The sequence below is a fragment of the Chiloscyllium punctatum genome, chromosome 32 (assembly GCF_047496795.1).
Source record: "Chiloscyllium punctatum isolate Juve2018m chromosome 32, sChiPun1.3, whole genome shotgun sequence".
Lineage (NCBI taxonomy): Eukaryota > Metazoa > Chordata > Chondrichthyes > Orectolobiformes > Hemiscylliidae > Chiloscyllium > Chiloscyllium punctatum.
The window spans coordinates 21,292,420-21,317,239 of record NC_092770.1 but is presented as its reverse complement, the minus strand read 5'-3'; the positions used below and the strand labels follow the sequence as shown (position 1 = coordinate 21,317,239).

Genomic DNA, 24,820 nt, shown 5'->3' with positions numbered 1-24,820 from the left:
GTACGAAAATTTAACATGTCAAAGATTCATTAAAATCTTGCAAAATCACACTATTGAGCAACATCATGGCTTAGTATAATTGCACACTTAAAATGAAACATTTATTAAATTCTGAATCTGTAAGCTTGAACTTTCCCACCAAATTCTTCCATTTCCCTCCCATGTACTCTCGTATATTATGAACCTCAGCAACATTAACAAATTTGTCAAAGAATTAAAGATATATCTTACTTTTATTCAGATATAATGGCACAATTAAAACGATTAACTTTTTATCGACATTAACTTTTGGATGTATAGTGAACAAAGTGCAATAAGTACCGATAGACTTAGTACCGATCTCAATGAATGAATGAATCAAAATGTGCTGAAGTAAACTAAGTGGCTAAGTAGAGTAATGAGTGAATAGACGCAATATGGTAAATAAAGAGTGATGAGTAGAGTTACCAGTATGAATGAATGAATGTGATTTTGTTTAATTGGGTTATTGAGAACAGGCAGTTTCGTTTGTAAGAGGTTTATAATGTGATATAGTAGAGTCATAGAGATGTACAGCATGGAAACAGACCCGTCGGTCCAACCCATCCATGCCGACCAGATATCCCAACCCAATCTAGTCCCACCTGCCAGCACCCGGCCCATATCCCTCCAAACTCTTCCTATTCATACACCCATCCAAATGCCTTTTAAGTGTTGCAATTGTACCAGCCTCCACCACATCCTCTGGCAGCTCATTCCATACACGTACCACCCTCTGCGTGAAAAAGTTGCCCCTTAGGTCTCTTTTATATCTTTCCTCTCTCACCCTAAACCTATACCCGCTAGTTCTGGACTCCCTGACCCCAGGGAAAAGACTTTGCCTATTTATCTTTTCCATGCCCCTCATAATTTTGTAAACCTCTATAAGGTCACCCCTCAGCCTCGGACGCTCCAGGAAAAACAGTCCCAGCCTGTTCAGCCTCTCCCGGTAGCTCAGATCCTCCAACCCTGGCAACATCCTTGTAAATCTTTTCTGAACCCTTTCAAGTTTTACAACATCTTTCCGATAGGAAGGAGACCAGAATTGCATGTAATATTCCAACAGTGGCCTGGCCAATGTGCTGTACAGCCGCAACATAACCTCCCAACTCCTGTACTCAATACTCTGACCAATAAAGGAAAGCATACTAAAAGCCGTCTTCACTATCTTATCTACATGCGACTCTACTTTCAAGGAGCCATGAACCTGCACTCCAAGGTCTATAGTGGTGATATAGTAGGGTTAACTTTTACTTGAAATATATGGAAAATAAAAGATTTTTGACCAAAAATAAGCAGTCAACTTATACATGGTATCAACTTTTACACGAGTTTTTAATGTACTTACATATTCATAGAATTGAATCAAAGACTATTTAAGGGCAGTGAAAATGTGCTTGTAACTGACTGTTAAAAATAATTATGCTCATTTCTATGTCTCTTGTTCTAAATTGTAGGTGTAATTGCTCCAGTCAATGAATCTACTTCAAACTCCTATCAAAATCATTTCAACCATAAAAAGACCCTCAGTCACCAGCTATTTAAAGAGTACCTTGCACAGCAGAAGTACACCCTGAAACTTTACCAAGAGCTACCTTGGCATCTGGAAATGAGTGGAAACCTCCATGATTTGTGTACGATTGTATCTGATCCCCTGTAAGTCAAAAGTCAAAATTTTGACTTGCTTGTTTTAATATTCAATCATTACATTTAGAACCTATCGTCTAACTCTTTATACTCTTGTTATTGAGTACTGTTGCTTTACATTACAGAACAAAATTCAACCAAATGCTTTAACGTTACATTTAAAAGAACAGATGCATTTTACAATATAATTCCTGAGTTCCTTTCTTCCTCATTTATTTCACTTAGGTTTGGTGCACTGTGAAATTATGCAGTTCCAAGGCATTGCACATGTAACAACAACTACATCACATTAATAATTTTGTGTGTTTTAAGGGGGCAACTTGGGAGGGATGAATGGTGGAATAATTATAATTGGGAATGCACAAGAGGCAAGAATTGAAGAACTGCAAATATGTTGTGGGGCTGAAGGAAATTACAAACTTAGGGAGGGTCCAAGCTATGGAAAGATTTAAGAACAAGTACAAGAATTTTAAAAATCACGTGTTCCTTGACTGGGAGGGAAGGTAGATTAGCACGCACAGAGATGGTAGCGGAATAGGACCTGTTGCAAGTTAAGTCACGTGCAACAAAGTTTTTGATTATTTCAAGTTTATGGAGAGTAGAATGTGAGAAACCAGTCAGGAGGATATTGGAATAGTAATTTCTAGAGGTAAGGAAGGTATAAATGAGTGTTTCAGCAGCATAAGAACTGAGACTGGGATGAAAGTCATACAGGTATACATAGGGTGTCTGGAGCTTTTCAAAATTATAAGTCTTGGAATAAAAGAGACAATAGCAATGTGAATACAAAGTGATAGGAAACAGAGAGTATGATCGATGGATATTTGGGCTTGAAGAATGTTTCTGTTGGCGTTCCCCAGCCAATATCGGGAACCTTGCTTTTCCTATATATATTATTGACCTGGATCTTGATGTGCAGATGACAGTTTCAAAGTTTGGAGATGATACAAAATTTGTAAAGAATTGCAGACTGTGAGGAGGACAGTGTGGAACTCCAAAAAGCACATTGACAAGATGGTGGAGTAGGGAGACAAATGACAGATGATGCACTTTTTAAGAAAAATACATTTGTAATGGGGGTGCAGGAACAGAATATATATGTACACAGATCATTGAAGATTGCAAGACAAATGAAAAGCAGCAGTCCATAATGTCAGCGCCCTTGACTTTATAAGAGAGGGACACGAGAGCAAGGAGGTACGTTGAACTTGCATAAGACACATGTTCGACTTTAGCCGGAGTATTGCGTGCAGTTCTGGGTGCCACAATGTAGGAAAAATGTAAAAGCAAAACATAAAAAATGTGAGAATGCAGAAGCGATTCACAAGAATAGTTCCAGGAATGAGAAACTCAGTTTTGAGGATAGATTTTAGAAGTTGGGATTGTTCTGTTTGGAGAGATGAAGGTTGAGAAGAGATTTGATCAAAGTTTTCTAACTCATGAGCAGAAAATGAGGAGAAGCTGTTGCCACTCATAAAAGGACCAAGAACAAGGATTAAAGTGATATGCAAAAGGAAGCAGGAAGGAGGTACAGAATGCACGCCTGGAAATGTGGTGAAGGCAAAACTAACTGAGGTGTTCAAGAGGGCATTCGTTGATTATTTGGATAGAAATTGTGTGCAAGAATATGGGGAAAAGACAGGAAATTGGCACAAAGTATTGCTGCTCATTTGAAGTGTAGGTGCAGGCACAATAGGCTGAATTGTCTCCTTTTGTGCTGTAACAACTCCGTGATATTCTTGTATTTTTAGTTACTTGTTAATATTTGGTGGTGGTTTTGCTGTAATCACTTTTCTTTGCTGCATTTCCCTGACAAGTGATACATATTCAATATATTGAAATACTAATCAAAATGAATTATTCAATTAAAATAAACTTTAGTGAAGCTAATTGTAGGGATCAATGACCCAATGTTAATTCTTTAATGAGGTACATGAGAAATTTTATTTTCTGTGCAATTTATAATTAACTGACAATGTTTCGCCAAGGTACAAAGATGTGTTCTGATATATAGAGTCATAGAGTCATAGAGATGTACAGCACGGAAACAGACCCTTCGGTCCAACTCGTCCATGCCGAACAGATATCCTAAACTATTGTAGTCCCACTTAGTCATAGAGTCATAGGGATGTACAGCATAGAAACAGACCCGTCAGTCCAACCTGTCCCCGACGACCAAATATCCCAACCCAATCTAGTCCCACCTGCCAGCACCTGGCCCATATCCCTCCAAACCCTTCCTATTCATATACCCATCCAAATGTCTCTTAAATATTGCAATTGTACCAGCCTCCACCACATCCTCTGGCAGCTCATTCCATACACGTACCACCATCTGCGTGAAAAAGTTGCCCCTTCAGTCTCTTTTATATCTTTCCCCTCTCACCCTAAACCTATGCCCTCTAGTTCTGGACTCCCCGTCCCCAAGGAAAAGACTTTGTCTATTTATCCTATCCATGCCCCTCATCATTTTGTAAACCTCTATAAGTTCATCCCTCAGCCTCGGACGCTCCAGGGAAAACAGCCCCAGCCTGTTCAGCCTCTCCCTGTAGCTCAGATCCTCCAACCTTGGCAACATCCTTATAAATCTTTTCTGAACCCTTTTAAGTTTCACAATATCTTTCCGATTGGAAGGAGACCAGAATTGCATGCAATATTCCAACAGTGGCCTGGCCAATGTGCTGTACAGCTGCAACATGACCTCCCAACTCCTGTACTCAATACTCTGACTAATAAAGGAAAGCATACCCAGCGCCTTCTTCACTATCCTATCTACCTGCGACTCCACTTTCAAGGAGCTATGAACCTGCACTCCAAGGTCTCTTTGTTCAGCAACACTCCCTAGGACCTTACCATTAAGTGTGTAAGTCCTGCTAAGATTTGCTTTCCCAAAATGCAGCACCTCGCATTTATTTGAATTAAACTCCATCTGCCACCTCTCAGCCCATTGGCCCATCTGGTTCAGACCCTGTTGTAATCTGAGGAAACCCTCTTCGCTGTCCACTACACCTCCAATTTTGGTGTCATCTGCAAACTTACTAACTGTATCTCTTATGCTCGCATCCAAATCATTTATGTAAATGACAAAAAGTAGAGGGCCCAGCGCCGATCCTTGTGGAACTCCACTCGTCACAGGCTTCCAGTCTGAAAAACAACCCTCCATCACTCCCCTCTGTCTTCTACCTTTGAACCAGTTAGGTATCCAAATGACTAGTTCTCCCTGTATTCCATGAGATCTAACCTTGCTAATCATTCACCCATGGGGAACATTGTCGAACGCCTTACTGAAGTCCATATAAATCACATCTACTGCTCTGCCCTCATCAATTTTCTTTGTTACTCTTCAAAAAACTCAATCAAGTTTGTGAGACATGATTTCCCATGCACAAAGCCATGTTGACTATCCCGAATCAGTCCTTGCCTTTCCAAATACATGTTCATATATGTAGAAACACAGAACTGTTACATCAAAGAAGACGACTGTTTGGCTGCATCATATCTACACTTAAGCTGCAAATGAGCAACTCTCTCACTCCCCTAGGTTATCCCCATTCCCCTCTATATTGTTCCTTTTCCAATGAAAATGTAATTTTCCTTTTGAATGCCTTGATTGAACTTGCATCCATTGACACACCTTCAGGCAGTGCATTCCAGGCCTTAATCATACCCTACATGTCACTTTTGTTTCTTTCCCCAATTACTTTAAATTGTGTCTCTTCCTTTCGATTCTTTCATAAAAAGGAGCTGTTTCTCTCTGCCCATTCTGTCAGACCCATCATGGCTTTGAAAAGCTCTATCAAATCTCATTCCTGTTTCCAAGGAAAACAGCCTTAACCTATATATCTTATAACTTGTATCTTAATAATTGCAATTCCTAATCCCTGGAATTATTCTTGCAAATTTTATCATAATTCTCTCAAATACCTTTAAGTCTTTCCAAAAATGTAGCATCCAGAACTGGATGTAATACCCCAGCTGAGGCTAAACCCATATCCAAGTTCATTATAAACTTCCTGCTCTTGTATGCTATGCTCCTATTTATAAAATCTAGATACTGTGTGCATTATTATCTCCTCTCTCAAATTTCTCTGCCACCTTCAATGACTCATGCACATGTATGAGAAGAAAGTGAGCACTGCAGATCCTGGAGATCAGAGTCGAATAGTGTGGTGCTGGAAAAACACAGCTAGTCAGGCAGCACCAGAAGAGCACGAGAATCGATGTCTCAGGCATAAGCTCTTCATTAGGAATGAGGCTTGTGGGCCAAGGGTGCTGAGAGCTTAATGGGAGGGGGGTGCACTATACTTAGTTCCCTCTGTTCTTGCATCCCCTTTAGAGCTGGACCTTGTTGCTGCCCAGTTCCCACATGGAATAATTAGGATGCTCGAATAAAAATGGTGTACACTTTATAAGAGAGGGACAGAGCACAAGAGCAAGGAGGTCTGTTGAAGTTGCATAAGGTATATTTGGACTTCAGCCGGAGTATTGTTCTGGATGCCATATTATTGGAAAAATGTAAAAGTTAAACATGAAAACTGTGAGAATGCAGAAGCGATTCACAGGAATAGTGGGGTGTACTCATTATTATTACTTTGGGTGGGAATCTGACTGAAACTAGTACCAATTATAGTATACTTGCTAGTAGTCAAAATCACTCCTACCTACCCCAAGCCTCAACGACCCAGATCTATATTTATATGTGTTAATGTTCTGTACGTTTGTTGCTTTTTGGGAAGTTAGGTCATTGGGCTGCCATTGGCATTATCATTGACAGGTAAGATGTAAGGCACATTTAAAAAATAAAAGGTCTTATTTCTTTCTCTTCAGGATCATGGATCTAATTTATCAGAATTCAAAGCATTCTTATCAATCGAAGCTGGATCTTGTCCATCACTGGGATTTGTTATCAGAGGCAGGATTTGATCCTACGGTTGCCTATCACAAAATGGTGGTTGAGTTCCTGGCCAGACCCTATGTATCAGAAAGTAGGAAATTTGCTATAATATTTACAGTTACTATGAAAAAGAAATTCTTCTCAATTCTTAGTAGGAAAATTGAACTGTAGACTTTCACTTATCTTATATTCGTCTTAGTCTATTGTAGAAATACATCAATTATTAGTGGGTAGCTCTGTTACACAATTTTCCATATAGTTTCCTTAAGTCATGACTTTTTAGTTTTAATTAATATTTTGTGTACTAATTGAACAAGATTTTCTTGGGAGTGGCTATCCCACACAGATTTCGGGGGATGGAACTGGTAGGGGTTGTGTCGCTGATGGGGTGGGGTAGTTGCGCCCGGTGGACGGGGTTACTGGGTGCACATTGGGATTGGGGTGATGGAGTGGAGTGGAGTGTCAGGTCGCAGGTGGAGAGGTGCTCCGGGTTCTGGGAGGGGAAAGGTGTCAGGGTTTGAGGGTATTAGTTCAGGATCCGAGGGATTTGTGATTGGGGATGCGTGAGATAAGTACAAGATCAGTTTAATAGTTACTCGAGTTACACTATATACTTAATTGTCAAACATTTATTAAATATTTTACATAAATTTATTGAAACCCTCCGAAGTCTCTGATTTAAACTTTTGGAGGGTTCCCAGCATAGAATTCAAACAGAAAATTCAATTTTCCAGGCAATTTCTACACTTACGCTGCTAAGATGGAAATGCTGCAGGGTCCCAGGTGCATCTCCGATCTGCTCTGGCATAACGACTGTCTGGCCAGTGAAAAACCCAATCATTTTCATTAGATGTGCTTTTTATTATACTGTCACAGAGTCATAGAGATGTACAGCATGGAAGCAGACCCTTCGTCCAACCTGGATTAGTGGTGCTGGAAGAGCACAGCAGTTCAGGCAGCATCCAAGGAGCAGCGAAATCGACGTTTCGGGCAAAAGCCTTTCATCAGGAATAAAGGCAGAGAGCCTGAAGCGTGGAGAGATAAGCTAGACGAGGGTGGGGGTGGAGAGAAAGTAGCATAGAGTACAGTAGGTGAGTGGAGGAGGGGATGAAGGTGATGGGTCAGGGAGGAGAGGGTGGAGTGCATAGGTCGAAAAAAGGAGATAGGCAGGTAGGACAAGTCCGGACAAGTCTTGGGGACAGTGCTGAGCTGGATGTTTGGAACTGCGGTGAGGTGGTGAAGGGGAAATGAGGAAACTGTTGAAGTCCACATTGATGTCCTGGGGTTGAAGTGTTCCAAGGCGGAAGATGAGGCGTTCTTCCTCCAGGTGTCTGGTGGTGAGGGAGCGGCGGTGAAGGAGGCCCAGGACCTCCATGTCCTCGGCAGAGTGGGAAGGAGAGTTGAAATATTGGGCCATGGGGCGGTGTGGTTGATTGGTGCGGGTGTCCTGGAGATGTTCCCTAAAGCGCTCTGCTAGGAGGCGCCCAGTCTCCCCAATGTAGAGGAGACCGCATCGGGAGCAACGGATACAATAAATCATATTAGTGGATGTGCAGGTAAAACTTTGATGGATGTGGAAGGCTCCTTTAGGGCCTTCGGTCCAACCTGTCCATGCTGACCAGATAACCCAACCCAATCTAGTCCCACCTGCTAGCACCCAGACCATATCCCTCCAAACCCTTCCTATTCATAGCGAATGTGGTCCCCTTGTTCAAGAAGGGGAGCAGGGGTAGCCCGAGTAACTATAGGCCAGTGAGTCTCACTTCTGTTGTGGGCAAAGTCTTAGAGAGGATTGTAAGGGATAGGATTTATGAACATCTGGATAGGAATAATGTGATCAAGGATAGTCAGCATGGCTTTGTGAAGGGCAGGTCGTGCCTCACAAACCTTATTGAATTCTTTGAGAAGGTGACCAAGGAAGTGGACGAGGGTAAAGCAGTAGATGTGGTGTATATGGATTTTAGCAAGGCGTTCGATAAGGTACCCCATGGCAGGCTAATGCAAAAACTACGGAGGTATGGCATTGAGGGTGCATTAGAGGTTTGGATTAGGAATTGGCTGGCTGGAAGGAGACAGAGGGTAGTAGTTGATGGTATAGGTTCATCTTGGAGCGCAGTTACTAGCGGTGTTCCACAAGGATCTGTTTTGGGACCATTGCTGTTTGTCACTTTTATAAATGACCTGGAGGCGGGGCTTGAAGGCTGGGTGAGCAAGTTTGCGGATGTCGGTGGAGTTGTGGACAGTGAAGAAGGATGTGGCAGGTTACAGCGGGATATAGATAAGTTGCAGAGCTGGGCAGTAAGATGGCAAATGGAATTCAATGTAGCTAATGACTTCAATGTGAAGTCATTCACTTTGGTAGGAGTAACAAGAAGATGGATTACTGGGCTAATGGTAGACTACTTGGTAGTGTGGATGAGCAGAGGGATCTTGGTGTCCATGTACACAGATCTTTGAAAGTTGCCACCCAGGTAAATAGTGCTGTGAAGAAGGCATATGGGGTACTGGGCTTTATTGGTAGAGGAATTGAGTTCCGGAGTCCTGAGGTCATGTTGCCGTTGTATAAGACTCTGGTGTGGCCTCATCTGGAGTATTGTGTGCAGTTTTGGTCGCTATATTATAGGAAAGATGTGGAGGCATTGGAACGAGTGCAGAGGAGGTTTACCAGGATGTTGCCTGGTATGGTAGGAAGATCGTATGAGGAAAAGCTGAGGCACTTGGGGCTTTTCTCATTGGAGAAAAGAAGGTTTAGGGGAGATTTGATGGAGGTGTACAAGATGATTAGGGGTTTAGATAGGGTTGACAGTGAGAACCTTTTTCCGCTAATGAAGTCAGCTGTTACTAGGGGACACAGCTTTAAATTAAGGGGTGGTAGGTATAGGACAGATGTTAGGGGTAGATTTTTTACTCAGCGGGTTGGGAGTTCATGGAATGCCCTGCCAGTAGCAGTGGTGGACTCTCCCTCTTTATGGTCATTTAAGCGGGCATTGGACAAGCATATGGAGGTTATTGGGCTAGTGTAAGTTAGGTGGGCTTCGGTGGGCGCAACATCGAGGGCCGAAGGGCCTGTACTGCGCTGTATTTTTCTATGTTCTATGTTCATATACCCATCCAAATGACTCTCAAATGTTGTAATTGTACCAGCCACCACCACTTCCTCTGGCATCTCGTTCCACACTCGTACCACTCTCTGTGTGAAAAAGTTGCCCCTTAGGTCTTTTTTATATCTTTCCCCGATGCCTCCAGTTCTGGACTCCCCAACCCCAGGGAAAAGACTGCCTAATTACCCTATCCATGCCCCTCATAATTTTGTAAACCTCTATAAGGTCACCCCTCAGCCTCCGACACTCCAGAGAAAACAGACCCATTTGTTCAGCCTCTCCCTATAGCTCAAATCCTCCAACCCTGGCAATATCCTTGTAAATCTTTTCTGAATCCTTTCAAGTTTCACAACATCTTTCCGATAGGAAGGAGACCAGAATTGCATGCAATATTTCAACAGTGGCCTAACCAATGTCCTGTACAGCCGCATCATGACCTCCCAACCCCTGTACTCAATACTCTGACCAATAAAGGAAAGCATACCAAACGCCTTCTTCACTATCCTATCTACCTGCGACTCCACTTTCAAGGACTATGAACCTGCACTCCAAGGTCTCTTTGTTCAGGACCTTACCATTAAGTGTATAAGTCCTGCTAAGATTTGCTTTCCCAAAATGCAGCACCTCGCATTTATCTGAATTAAACTCCATCTGCCACTTCTCAGCCCATTGGCCCATCTGGTCCAGATCCTGTTGTAATCTGAGGAAACGGTCTTCGCTGTCCACTATACCTCCAATTTTGGTGTCATCTGCAAACTTACTAACTGTATCTCTTATGCTCACATCCAAATCATTTATGTAAATGACAAAAAGTAGAGGACCCAGCACTGATACTTGTGGCACTCCACTGCTCACAGGCCTCCAGTCTGAAAAACAACCCTCCACCACCAATCTCTGTCTTCTACCTTTGAGCCAGTTCTGTATTCAAATGGCTAGTTCTCCCTGTATTTCTAACCTTGCTAACTAGTCTCCCATGGGGAACCTTGTCAAACACCTTACTGAAGTCCATATAGATCATATCTACCGCTCTGCCCTCATCAATCCGCTTTGTTACTTCTTCAAAAAACTCAATCAAGTTTGTGAGACGTGCTTTCCCATGCACAAAGCCATGTTGACTATCCCGAACCAGTCCTTGCCTTTCCAAATACATGTACATCCTGTCCCTCGGGATTCCATCCAACAACTTGCCCACCACCGAGGTCAGACTCACTGGTCTATAGTTCCCTGGCTTGTCCTTACCACCCTTCTTAAACAGTGGCACCACGTTTGCCAACCTCCAGTCTTCCAGCACCTCACCTGTGACTATCGATGATACAAATAACTCAGCAAGAGGCCCAGTGTACAAGAAGGACAGATTGCACCCAAATTGGAAGGGGACTAATATACTGGCAGGGAAATTTGCTAGAGCTGCCCAGGAAGATTTAAACTAGTAAGGTGGGGAGGTGGGACCCAGGGAGATAGTGAGGAAAGAGATCAATCTGAGACTGGTACAGTTGAGAACAGAATGAGTCAAACAGTCAAGACAAGCAGGGACAAGGTAGGACTAATAAATTAAACTGCATTTATTTCAATGCAAGGGGCCTAACAGGGAAGGCAGATGAACTCAGGGCATGGTTAGGAACATGGGACTGGGATATCATAGCAATTACAGAAACATGGCTCAGGGATTTGCATGACTGGGAGCTTAATGTTCCAGGATACAAATGCTAGAGGAAGGATAGAAAGGGAGGCAAGAGAGGAGGGGGAGTGGCATTTTTGATAAGGGATAGCATTACAGCTGTGCTGAGGGAGGATATTCCTGGAAATACATCCAGGGAAGTTATTTGGGTGGAACTGAGAAATAAGAAAGGGATGATCACCTTATTGGGATTGCATTATAGACCTCCCAATAGTCAGAGGGAAATTGAGAAACAGATTTCTAAGGAGATCTCGGTTATCTGTAAATAAGGCAGGACAGGTGACTGAGGTGTCAGTGGGGGAGCACTTTGGGGCCAGCGACCATAATTCTATTTGATTTAAAGTAGTGATGGAAAAGGATAGACCAGATCTAAATGTTGAAGTTCTACATTGGAGAAAGGCCAGTTTTGACAGTGTTAGGCAAGAATGTTCGAAAGCTGATTGCGGGCAGATATTTGCAGGTAAAGGGACAGCTGGAAAATGGGAAGACTTCAGAAATGAGAATCCAGAGAAAGTATATTCCTGTCAGGGTAAAAGGAAAGGTTGGTAGGTATAGGGAATGCTGGATGACTAAATAAATTCAGGGTTTGGTTAAGAAAAAGAAGGAAGCATATGTAATGTACAGACGGGATAGATCGAGTGAATCCTTAGAAGAGTATAAAAGAAGTAGGAGTATACTTAAGAAGGAAATCAGGAGGGCAAAAAGGGGACAAATAGAATTAAGGAGAATCCAAAGGGCTTTTACAAATACATTAAGGACAAAAGGGAGAGAATAGGGCCCCTCAAAGATCAGCAAGGTGGCCTTTGTGTGGAGCCGCAGAAAATGGAGGAGATACTGAACAAGTATTTTGCATCAGTATTTACTGTGGAAAAGAATATGGAAGATATAGACTGTAGGGAAATAGATGGTGACATCTTGCAAAATGTCCAGATTACAGAGGAGGAAGTGCTGGATGTCTTGAAATGGGTAAAGGTGGATAAATCCCCAGGACCTGATCAGGTGTACCCGAGAACTCTGTGGGAAGCTTGCACAATTCAACCAAATGCAAGAAAAACTGTTACATAGAACATAAAACTGTACAGCACAGTACAAGCCCTTCAGCCCTTGTGCCGACGTTTTATCCTACTCTAGGGTCAAACTAATCTACATATGCTACATTTTACTATCATCTATATGCCGATTCCAGAGTTGCTTAAACATCTGTAATGTATCTGACTCTACTACCACTGCTGGCAGTGCATTCCACGTACTCACCATTCTTTGAATAAAGAACCCACCTCTGATATCTCCTCTAAACCTTCCCCAATCATCTTAAAATTGTGCCACCTTGTAATAGCCATTTCCAACCTGGAAAAAACCCTCTGGCTATCCACTCTATCCAGCACATCCTTCTTAACATCAACCTGTTCAAGTGTATCAATCTGTTTCACGCTGTCCTCATAAATGACAATCCCTCTGACTAGTGGATACTGAAGCAAAGTATTCATTAAGGACCTCCCCTCTGGCCATCCTCTTGTTCCTCACATAAGTGTAGAATGACTTGGGGTTCTCCTTAATCCTGCCCGCCAGGGTTTTTCATGCTCCATTTTAGCTCTCCTGAGTCCATTCTTCAGTTCCTTCCTGGCTACCTTGAGCCCTGTCTGATCCTTGCTTCCTCAACCTTAAATAAGCGTCCTTCTTCCTCTTCACTAGTTGTTTGATAGTAAATCCCTTTCTCACTTTAAGCTTCCAAACTATTTTCATTCGCATCACAATTTCTTTCTGATCTTCTTCCTCCTAGCAACCTCTCTGACCTTCCTTCATTTATTATTTTTATGAACACTTATTCTTATTTCCCATAAAGGTTACATTGTGCCTTTCATAACCTCAGAATATCTCAAAAATTTACAGCCATTTAAATACTATCAAAGGAGCAGTCAAATGTTCCGCAAATAGCAATGAGATATGTGATTAGATAATCTGGGCTAATCTGCTTGAAGAACAAATATTGTGCAAGATAGTGGGAGAACTCTCTCAGTTTTGTTTTATACTTTCCCCCTTATAGTAGAGATGGTAAACAGGCTTAGTTATTGTTGTATCGCTATCGTCTTACTAGATAATAGGGGCTGCTGTCTCATTAGAGAGAAGCAACTGGTGGTAATTTAACCTGAGGGCCACCAGACCTCAGGCGAGGGAAGAGTTTGAGAAAGAGAGTCCTTCATGGTAACATCAAATCAGTGATGGGAATTGAACCTACACTGTTGACATTGCACTGATTTGTAAACCAACAGTCCAGCCAACTAAGCTAAATTGATTCCCAACAGGCTTAGTATTTCATCAGAAAGGCAGCAATTTAAAAAGTGTAGACCTCCCTCAGTACTGGACTAACTTTCTGCCTATAATATATGATCAAGTCTCTGACTGGCTCTTGAATTTATGACCTTCTTACACAGATAAGCATGCTACCTGTGAGCCAAAGCAGCTGAGCCTTTCTTTTCAGTAAACATTCTTGCTTTATTCCTTTTAAGTTTCAAAATCGCTGTTTTATGTGCTCTTATTTTCACTTACACAAATCATCCTACCGTATATCACTGCTTTACAGAAGTGGAGCTACAAATATTAATGGGGTTTTGCTTTTGTTCAGTGTCGACCCCTGTCACTGGCCTTACCTGGGTTCTTAAAACATTTCTTGGTCATCCCAGCACCGATATAACTTTCCATAAAAATCAGGGTACTCATATTCTTTCCTCTCTCAAAACATCATCAAGCGTGACTTTACTTAATGACCACTTCCTAATATTCTGTAGACTTTTCTTCATCCAGGATAGTCATAAAATAGTACAGCATGGAAATAGACCCTCTGGTCCAAAGGTCCTTGCCGGTCATAATCCCAAAACCAAATTGGTCCCACCTGCCTGTGCTTGGCCCATATCCCTCCAAAGATTTCTTATTCATGTACTTATCCAAATGTCTTTTAAGCATTGTAACTAACTGCATTCACCACCTCCTTGGAAGTTCATTCTAAATTCACTCCTTATATAACAAAATGTACCCTCATGTCTTTTTAAAATTTTTCTCCTCTCACCTTAAAATATGCCCCTGGTCCTCCACTTTAGGGAAAAGTCACCTGCCCTTCACCTTATTTATGCCCCAAATGATTTTATAAATCTCTATGAGATTACCTTTCAAGGTCATATGCTTTAGTGAAAAACATTCCAGCTTATCCAGCCTCTCCTTATAACTCAAACCCTCCATTTACGGCAAATTCCTGGTAAATCTCTTTTGAACACTCTCCAGCTTGTTATAACCTTCCTATAACAGGGAAACTAGAATTGAACACAGTACTCCAGAAGAGGCCATTCCAGTGTTTGTACAACCTTGACATTATGGCCCAACTCTCAATAGTCTGAGCAATGAAGGCAAGTGTGCTAAATATGTTCTTATCCACCTATCGATATGTGACTCAGATATAAAAGAATTATGTACCTGAACCCCAAGGTCTCTCTGTTCTACAACACTACCCAAGGCCCTAGTTTTAATTGTATAAGTCTTGCCCTTATTTGTTGTACCAAAATGGAACACCTCACATTTATCCAAATTAAACTGCATCTGCCACCCCTCAGCCCATTGATCCAATTGATCATTTCTGAAGGCTTCCCATTTTCCAGCTGTCCCTTTACCTGCGAACATCTGCCCCCAATCAGCTTTTGAAAAGTTCTTGCCTAATATCATCAAAATTGGCCTTCCTCCAATTTAGAACTTCAACTTTTAGATCTGGTCTATCCTTTTCCATCACTATTTAAAAACAAATAGAATTATGGTCGCTGGTCCCAAAGTGCTTCCCCATTGACACCTTAGTCACCTGCCCTGCCTTATTTCCCAAGAGTACGTCAAGTTTTGTACCTTCTCTCATAGGTACATCCACATACTGAATCAGAAACTTTTCTTGGACACACTTAACAAATTCTTCTCCGTCTAAACCCTTAACACTATGGCAGTCCCAGTCTATGTTTGGAAAGTTAAAATCCCCAACCATAACCACCCTGTTGGCGCTGCATTACAGACCTCCCAACAGTGAGCGTGAGGTAGAAGAACAAATAGGTAAACAGATTATGGAAAGATGTAGAGGCAATAGGGTAGTGGTGATGGGAGATTTTAATTTTCCCAACATTGACTGGGATACACTTAACGTCAGAGGTCTGGATGGGGTAGAATTTGTAAGAAGCACCCAGGAGGGTTTTCTAGAGCAGTATGTCAATAGTCCGATGAGGGAAGGGGCCATATTGGACCTGGTACTGGGGAGCGAGCCAGGACAGGTGGTAGAAGTTGCAGTGGGGGATTTCTTTGGGAACAGTGACCACAATTCTGTAAGTTTTAGAATACTCGTAGATAAAGAAGAGAGTGGTCCTAAGGGAAGAGTACTAAACTGGGCCAAGGCCAATTATATCAAAATTAGGAAGGAGCTCGGAAATGTGGATTGGACACAGCTATTTGAAGGGAAGTCCACATTTGAGATGTGGGAGGTTTTCAGAGATAGGTTAAAGATAGTGCAGGATAGGCATGTCTCATTGAAGGCAAAGGATAGGAAGAGCAAGATTCATGAACTTGGATGACAGGAGAAATTGCACAACTACCCAAGAGGAAAAGGGAAGCATAGATATGGTCTAGGCAGCTTAGAACAGAACGGGCCCTGAAAGAATTTCGGAAGAGTAGGACATGTCTTAAACGAGGAATCAAGCGGGCTAAAAGGGGTCATGATATAGCTTTAGTGAGCAGAATTAAGGAGAATCCCAAAGTATTTCATTCTTATATAAGAAGCAAGCGGGTAACTAGAGAATGGATTGGTCCACTAAAGGATAACAAAGGAAGGCTGTGTGTCAAACCTGAGAGAATGGGTGAGATTTTGAATGATTACTTTGCATCAGTGTTCACTGAGGAGAGGAACATGATGAATGTTGAGATTAGAGATAGAAGTTTGATTAGTCTGGATCACGATGACATAAGTAGGGAAGATGCGTTGGGTAGGCTAGAGGTTATTAAGGTGGACAAATCCCCAGGACCGGATGGGATCTATCTGAGGTTGCTGAGGGAGGCGAGAGAGGAAATAGCTGGGGCCCTGAGAGATATCTTTGTGGCATCCTTAAATACAAGTGAGGTGCCGGAGGACTGGAGGGTTGCCGATGTTGTCCCCCTGTACAAGAAGGGTAGTAGGGATATTCCGGGTAACTACAGACCAGTGAGCCTTACATCAGTGGTGGGAAAGTTGCTGGAGAACGTACTGAGGGATAGGATCTATTTATATTTTAAAAAGAATGGGCTTATCAGTGATAGGCAACATGGTTTTGTGTGGGGAAGATCGTGCCTTACCAACTTAATAGAGTTCTTCGAGGAAGTGACCAAGTTGATAGATGAAGGAAGGACTGTTGATGTCATATATATGGACTTTAGTAAGGCGTTTGATAAGGTTCCCCATGGTAGACTAATGGAGAAAGTGAAGTCATATGGTGTGCAGGGTGTTCTAGCTAGGTGGATAAAGAACTGGTTGAGCAACAGGAGACAGAGAGTAGTAGTTTCTCGAAATGGAGAAAGGTGACCAGTGGTGTTCCACAGGGGTCAGTGTTGGAGCCACTGTTGTTTGTAATTTACCTAAATGATCTGGAGAGTTGGGCGGAAAAGTGGCAGATGGTTTTCAATCAAGACAAATGTGAGGTGATGCATTTAGGCAAGACTAATTCCAGAGCGAATTATACAATGAACGGAAGAGCCTTGGGAAAAGTTGATGGGCAGAGAGATCTGGGAGTGCAGGTCCATTGTACCCTGAAGGTTGCTGCACAAGTGGATAGAGTGGTCAAGAAGGCATATAGTATGCTTGCCTTCATTGGACGGGGTATTGAGTATTAGAGCTGGCAAGTCATGTTAAAATTGTACAAGATATTGGTTCGGCCGCATTTAGAATACTGTGTACAGTTCTGGTCACCACATTACCAAAAGGATGTGGACGCTTTGGAGAGGGTGCTGAGGAGGTTTACGAGGATGTTGCCTGGTTTGGAAGATGCTAGCTATGAAGAAAGGTTGAGTAAGTTAGGTTTATTTTCACTAGAAAAAAGGAGATTGAGGGGGGACCTGATTGAGATTTACAAAATCATGAAGGGTATAGACAGGGTGGATAGAGACAAGCTTTTTCCCAGGGTGAAGGATTCAATAACGAGACGTCACGCTTTCAAAGTGAGAGGTGGAAAGTTTAAGGGGGATACACGCGGTAAATACTTCACACAGAGGGTGGTGGGTGTTTGGAACTCGTTACCAGCAAAGGTGGTAGAGGCAGGCGCGGTAGATTCATATAAGATGCGTCTGGATAAGTGCATGAGTAGGTGGGGAGTAGAAGGATACAGATGCTTAGGAATTGGCTGACAAGTTTAGACATTATATTTTGATCAACTCAGGCTTGGAGGGCTGAAGGGCCTGTTACTGGGCTTTAAATTTTCTTTGTTCTTCTTTGTTCTATTACTCCTACAGATAACCGAGATCTCCTTACAAATCTGCTTCTCAATTTCCCTCTGACTATTAGGGTGTCTATAATACAATCCCAATAAGGTGATCATCCCTTTCTTATTTCTCAGTTCAACCCAAATGACTTCCCTGGATGTTTTTCCGGGAATATCCTCCCTCAGTACAGCTGTAATGTAATGCCTTATCAAAAACACCACTCCCACTCCTCTCTTGCCTCCCTTTCTGTCCTTGCCTGCAGCATTTGTATTCTGGAACATTAAGCTGCCAGTCCTGTCCATCCTTGAGCCACGTTTCTGTAAATGTTATGATATCCCAGTCCCATGTTCCTAACCATGCCCTGAGTTCATCTGCCTTACCTGTAGGCCTCTTGCATGGAAATAAATGCTCTTTAATTTATCAGTTCTACCTTGTTCTCTGCTTTGTCCCTGCCTGCCCTGATTGTTTGACTCGCTTCTTTTCTCAACTGTACCAGTCCCAGATTGGTCTCTTTCCTCACTATCTCCCTGGGTCCCACCCCTCCCCCCACTTTAATAGTTTAAATCCTCTTGAGCAGCTCTAGCAAATCTCCCTGCCAGTATATTAGTCCTCTTCGAATTCAGGTGCAATCTATCCTACTTGTACAGGTCACTTCTACCCAGAAGAGATTCCAATGATCCAAAAATGAGAATCCTTTTCCCATACACCTCAGCCATGCATTCATCTGCTCTATCCTCCTATTCCTACCCTGTAGCCCCGGGAGTAATCCAGATATTACTGCTCTCAAGGATTTCCTGTTTAAATTCCTGCCTAACTCTCTATATTCTCCCTTCAGAATCTCATCCTTTTCCCTTCCTATGTCATTGGTTCCAATGTGTACAATGACCTCTTGCCCCTCTCCCCCTTGAGAACATTCTACACCCTCTCTGAGACATCCTTGGCCCTGGCACCAGAGAGGCAACACACCATTCTGATTTTTTGCTGCTGGCCACAGAAACGTCTGTCTGTGCCTCGGACTAGAGAGTCCACTAACGTAATTGATCTCTTGGAACTCGATGTACCCCTCATTGCATTAGAGCCAGTCTCGATACCAGAAACCTGGCTGTTCATCCTACATTCCCCTGAGAATCCATCACCCCCTACATTTTCCAAAACAGCATACTTGTTTGAAATGGCCACAGAAGACTCCCTCACTACCTGCCTACCTCTCTTAACTTTCCTGTAGTTAACCCATGTGACAGTATGTGCAACTTTTTTCCTTACCTATAACTGCCATCCATCACATCCCCTTGCTATTGTAAATTTCTCATTGCTTTTAACTGTTTCTCTAACCAATCCATTCGATCTCATAGGATTCACAACCAATGACATTTATTGCAGATATAATCCTCAGTAACATGTAAACTCTCCCTGGACTCCCATATCCAACAAGAAGAGCATATCACTCTACTAAAGGCCATTTTTGCTTCTTCCAATGTACAGACCCAGAATATAGCTCTGTCTTATTCCTCTATAAAACGCTGCTCCAGGCTGACATATCTCAATAAAACATATCATCAAGAAAGAACCGACTCAACTCACTACTGCAGACTTTCTGTAGGCCATACTTAAAAATATTCACTTACCTGTTTCTGTGCTGTGACCTCTGTCAAACATGTTCCTCCAAGATTAGTTGTGAACTTTGCTGTTAATGTTCCCAGACGCACTCCGATGTCCAGCAATACATGAATTCAAAGGCAGTAACTGTGCAGGTTCACTGCTGTGTCAGTTAGCAGTGTGGGTTTCTTTTTTTCTCTCTCTCCATTACACTGACCTCATCATGTGCTGCCTTTGTCTGTTCCTCTCCCTTCTCAAAAGTGTTGTTGTTTTGACTTTTTTTCCTCCACCTTTGATACTTTCTCCTTTAAAGAATCATGGAGCAACTTGTGTTCCACTTTGCCAATTCTTTCTGCTTATCTTTCTACCTGCCTGTTTGCCACCTGTTCATGTTTTTTAAAGATTATTTTTCAGATTCTTTATCTGAGGAAATTTTTTGTTTTCCTTTTATTCTTTTGTGGGAGGTAGGTGTTGCTGGCTGACATACATTGCCTGTCCCTAGCTGCCCTTGAAATGAGTGGCTTGCCAGGGCAGTTGAGAGTCAACCACATTCCTGTGGTTCTGGAGTCACATGTAGGTCAGACCAGATGAGGATGGTAGACATTAGTAAGCCAGATGGTTTTGTCCAACAATTGATAATGGTTTTGTGGTCATCAGTAAATTCTTTGCGCCAGATTTTAAAAAAAGATTAAATTCAAATCCCACCATCTGCTATGGCAGAATTCAAACCCAGGTCCCCAGAACTTTCGCTGAGATTCTCCTGCATTCCATATTACAAAAGTAACACTTAAAAAACGATTTCATTGGCTCTAAATCAGTTTGAGGCATCCTAAACATGTGAAAGATGCCTTACAATACAAGTTTTTTTTCATTTTTAAAAAAATTGTAAGCACATTACAGGCAGTTTGTTCATTCCTACCATACACCCATCTCCATCAGTGAAAAATACCTATCTGGACTTGATTGAGTTTTTTAAGGAAGTAACCGAGAAGATTGATCAGGGCAGAGCAGTAGATGTTATTTACTTGGACTTTAGTAAAGCCTTTGACAAGGTTCCATATGGTAGACTAATTAATAAAATTAGATCACATGGGATTGAGGGTGAGCTTGCCAATTGTATATAAAATTGACTTTGCTCTTGGAGACAGAGACTTGATGAGGGAGAGAGCTAATTTTTAGACTGGAGGTCTGTGACCAATGGTGTTCCACAGGGATCAGTGCTGGGTCCCCTTCTGTTTGTCATTCATATAAATGATTTAGATGAGAATATAGAAGGCATGGTTAGTAAGCTTATGGATGACACCAAAATTGGTGGTATAGTGGACAATGAAGAAGGTTGTCCAAGTTTACAAAAAGATCTTGATCAATTGAGTCAGTGGGCTGATGATTGGCAGATGGAGTTCAATTTGGATAAATATGAGGTATTGCATTTTGGTAAAACAAACAAGGGCAAGATTTATACAATTAAAACTAATGCCTTAGGTAGTGTTATAGATCAGATAAACCTAGGGATTCAGGTAGGTAACTCTTTGAAGTTTGCATCACGTAGACAAGATGGTTAAGAAGGCATTTAGCAAGCTTGTCTTCATTGCTCAGGTCTATAAATAAAGGAGTTGGGTTATAATTTTGAGGTTTGTACAGAACGTTGCTGAGGTCTCTTCTGGAGTACTGTGTCCAGTTTTGGTCATCCTCTTATTGGAAGGATATTATTAAGCTTGAGAGGTTTCATAAAGGGTTTATCAGGATGTTGCTGGAAATGGAAGGTTTGAGTTATAACGAGGGGCTGGATAGGCTGGGACCTTTCTCAATGGAGTGTAGGAGGTGAGGGATGATCTTATAGAGGTTAATGAAATCATATGGGGTATAGATAAGGTGAATGATAGGTGTCTTTTCCCTAGAGTGGGGGATTTCAAGACGAAGGGGCATGTTTTTAAGGTGACAGGAGAAAGATTTCAAAAAGACATGAAGGGCAACCTTTTTACACAGAGAGTGATTCATGTGTGGAATGATCTTTCAGAGGAAGTGGTGGATACAAATAAAGTTACAATGTTTAAATGACATTTGGATAAATACATGAATAAAATATGTTTGGAGTGATATTAGCCAAGAGGAGGCAGGCAGGATTAGTTTAGTGTGTGATTATGGTCAGCATGGACTGGTTGGGCTGAAGGGTCTGTTTTCCGAGGTGTATGACTCTATAACTACTGAGTTTTTCCAGCAATCTTTGTTTCTGCTTTTTCAACAGAGGGTGGTTTGTTTTTTTATTCATTCACGGAATGGGGGCGGGGGGTTGCTGGCCAAGCCAGCATTTATTGCCCATCCCTAATTGCCCAGAGGGCAGTTAGGAGTCAACCACATTTCTGTGGGTCTGGAGCCACATGTAGGCCAAACTGGGTAAGGATAGTAGATTCATTCCCAAAAGGATATTAGTGAACCAAAAGGGTTTTTCCCCAACAATCGACAATGGATTCACATCTTTAGACTCTTACTTCCAGATTTTACTGAGTTCATATTACAATACCTGCCATGGCAGCATTTGAGCCGAGGTCCCCAGAACATTACCTGGGTTTCTGGATCAATAGTCTAATGATAATACCACTAGGCAATTGCCTCCCCGAACTAGCAGAGGAAGTAGTAGATGCAGATACATTTACAACATTTAAAAGATAATTGGACAGGTACATGAATAAGAAAGGTTTAGAGGCATATGGGCCTAATGCAGGCAAGTGGAACTTGTTTAGTTTGGCAAACTTGGTCGGCTTGGATGAGTTAGACCGAAGGGTCTGATTCAGTGTTGTATGAGTCTATGACTGTATGATCTGGAAAGATTAATGTTTGTCATTGCAGATGGTGACAATGAAATGTTGAACTATAACAACTGCAGACAGGCTACTCTGATATGGTTTACTGCAGAGTTTCTGAAAGAACTTGACAAGACTGCAGAAGCAAAAGAAATACTTCATATTGCCCTAACTTTATTGCCAGAGGTAAATGTTTTGTCAGATTGTACTCAAGCACATGTACCATAATTAAAATGATCAGTTACAATCTCATTTTTTTTTTAAGATTAGATTACTTACAGTGTGGAAACAGGCCCTTCGGCCCAACAAGTCCGCACCGCCCCGCCGAAACGCAACCCACCCATACCCCTGCATCTACCCCTTACCTAACACTACAGGCAATTTAACATGGCCAATTCACCTGACCTGCGCATCTTTGGACTGTGGGAGGAAACCGGAGCACCCGGAGGAAACCCACGCAGACACGGGGAGAATGTGCAAACTTCACACAGTCAGTCGCCTGAGGCGGAAATTGAACCCGGGTCTCTGGCGCTGTGAGGCAGCAGTGCTAACCACTGTGCCACCATGCCGCCCACTAAAGATTATTTATAAAGATTATTGACCTGACAATATATTCAAATAGTTTGGCATAAAATTACAGACTTTAAGGTACCAATCATGTTATAAACTGCTGAAATAATAAACATTTGATTCACACCCTGACACAAGCATTTACCAAAATTGAGATCACAAAGCACGATTTGTTGAAGAGGGGAGTATGAAACAGACTGGTAAGCTAGAGGAGATACTTGTTAGGAAGGAAGATGTGTTGGGCATTTTGAAAAACTTGAGGATAGACAAGTCCCCCCGGGCCTGACGGGATATATCCTAGGATTATGTGGGAAGCAAGAGAGGAAATTGCAGAGCTGTTGACAATGATCTTTTTGTCTTCTTTGTCAATGGGGGTGGTACCAGGGGACTGGAGAGTGGCGAATGTTGTGCCCCTATTCAAAAAAGGGAATAGGGATAACCCGGGATTTACAGGCCAGTTAGTCTTACTTCGGTGGTAGGCAAAGTAATGGAAAGGGTACTGAGGAATAGGATTTATGAGTATCTGGAAAGACACTGCTTGATTAGGGACAGCCAGCACAGATTTGTGAGGGGTAGGTCTTGTCTTACAAGTCTTATTGAATTCTTTGAGGAGGTGACCAAGCATGTGGATGAGGGTAGAGCAGTGGATGTAGTGTACATGGATTTTAGTAAGGCATTTGATAAGGTTCCCCATGGTAGGCTTATGCGGAAAGTCAGGAGGCATGGGATAGTGGGAAATTTGGCCAGTTGGATAGAGAACTGGCTAACCGGTCGAAGTCAGAGAGTGGTGGTAGATGGTAAATATTCAGCCTGGAGCCCAGTTACAAGTGGAGTTCCGCAGGGATCAGTTCTGGGTCCTCTGCCGTTTGTAATGTTTATTAATGACTTGAAAGAGGGAGGCGAAGAGTGGGTCAGTAAATTTGCAGACGATACGAAGATTGGTGGAGTTGTGGATAGTGAGGAGGGCTGTTGTCAGCTGCAAAGGGACTTAGATATGATGCAGAGCTGGGTTGAGGAGTGGCAGATGGAGTTCAACCCTGTCAAGTGTGAGGTTGTCCATTTTGGAAGGACAAATAAGAATATGGAATACAGGGTTAACGGTAGGGTTCTTAGTAAGGTGGAGGAGCAGAGGGATCTTGGGGTCTATGTTCATAGATCTTTGAAAGTTGCCACTCAGGTGGATAGAGCTTGTAAGAAGGCCTATGGTGTATTAGCGTTCATTAGCAGAGGGATTGAATTCAAGAGTCGTGAAGTGATGTTGCAGCTGTACAGGACCTTGGTAAGGCCACATTTGGAGTACTGCGTGCAGTTCTGGGTCGCCTCATTTTAGGAAAGATGTGAAAGCTTTGGAGAGGATGCAGAGGAGATTTACCAGGATGTTGCCTGGAATGGAGAATAGGTCGCACGAGGATAGGTTGAGAGTGCTAGGCCTTTTCTCATTGGAACGGCGAAGGATGAGGGGTGACTTGATAGAGGTTTATAAGATGATCGGGGAATAAATAGAGTAGACAGTCAGAGTCTTTTTCCCCGGGTACACCAGAGTGTTACAAGGGGACATAAATTTAAGGTGGAAGGTATGGGGGGATGTCAGGGGTAGGTTCTTTACCCAGAGAGTGGTGGGGGCATGGAATGCGCTGCCTGTGGGAATGGCAGAGTCAGAATCATTGGTGACCTTTAAGCGGCAATTGGATAGGTACATGGATAGGTGCTTAAGCTAGGACAAATGTTCGGCACAGCATTGTAGGCCGAAGGGCCTGTTCTGTGCTGTATTGTTCTATGTTTCTATGTTTCACGATGCTTCTAATTAGAGTCATAGAGATGTACAGCATGGAAACAGACCCTTCAGTCCAACCTGTCCATGCCGAAGAGATATCCCAACCCAATCTACTCCCACCTGCCAGCACCCGGCCGATATCCCTCCAAGCCCTTCCTATTCATATACCCATCCAAATGGCTTCTAAATATTGCAATTGTACCAGCCTCCACCACTTCCTCTGGCAGCTCAGTCCATACATGTACCACCCTCTGTGTGAGAAAGTTGCCTCTTCGG

At 42.5% G+C, this 24,820-nt stretch overlaps 1 protein-coding gene and 1 long non-coding RNA gene across 6 annotated transcripts in view; one reads left to right on the top strand and one right to left on the bottom strand.

The window, feature by feature from the left end:
• LOC140457975 (uncharacterized) overlaps positions 1-24,820 on the bottom strand; it is a 46,336-nt gene that overhangs the window by 448 nt on the left and 21,068 nt on the right. The window lies entirely within an intron of this gene.
• LOC140457968 (putative tetratricopeptide repeat protein 41) overlaps positions 1-24,820 on the top strand; it is a 65,167-nt gene that overhangs the window by 23,019 nt on the left and 17,328 nt on the right. For 3 of the 5 annotated variants that reach the window (XM_072551850.1, XM_072551849.1, XM_072551852.1), the window contains exons 8-10: positions 1,476-1,674; positions 6,493-6,650; positions 22,247-22,386. In XM_072551850.1, coding sequence (XP_072407951.1) covers positions 1,476-1,674; positions 6,493-6,650; positions 22,247-22,386 — 497 coding nt within the window. The remainder of the gene's footprint in view (positions 1-1,475; positions 1,675-6,492; positions 6,651-22,246; positions 22,387-24,820) is intronic. The other 2 variants (XM_072551853.1, XM_072551851.1) reach the window with 1 other exon arrangement.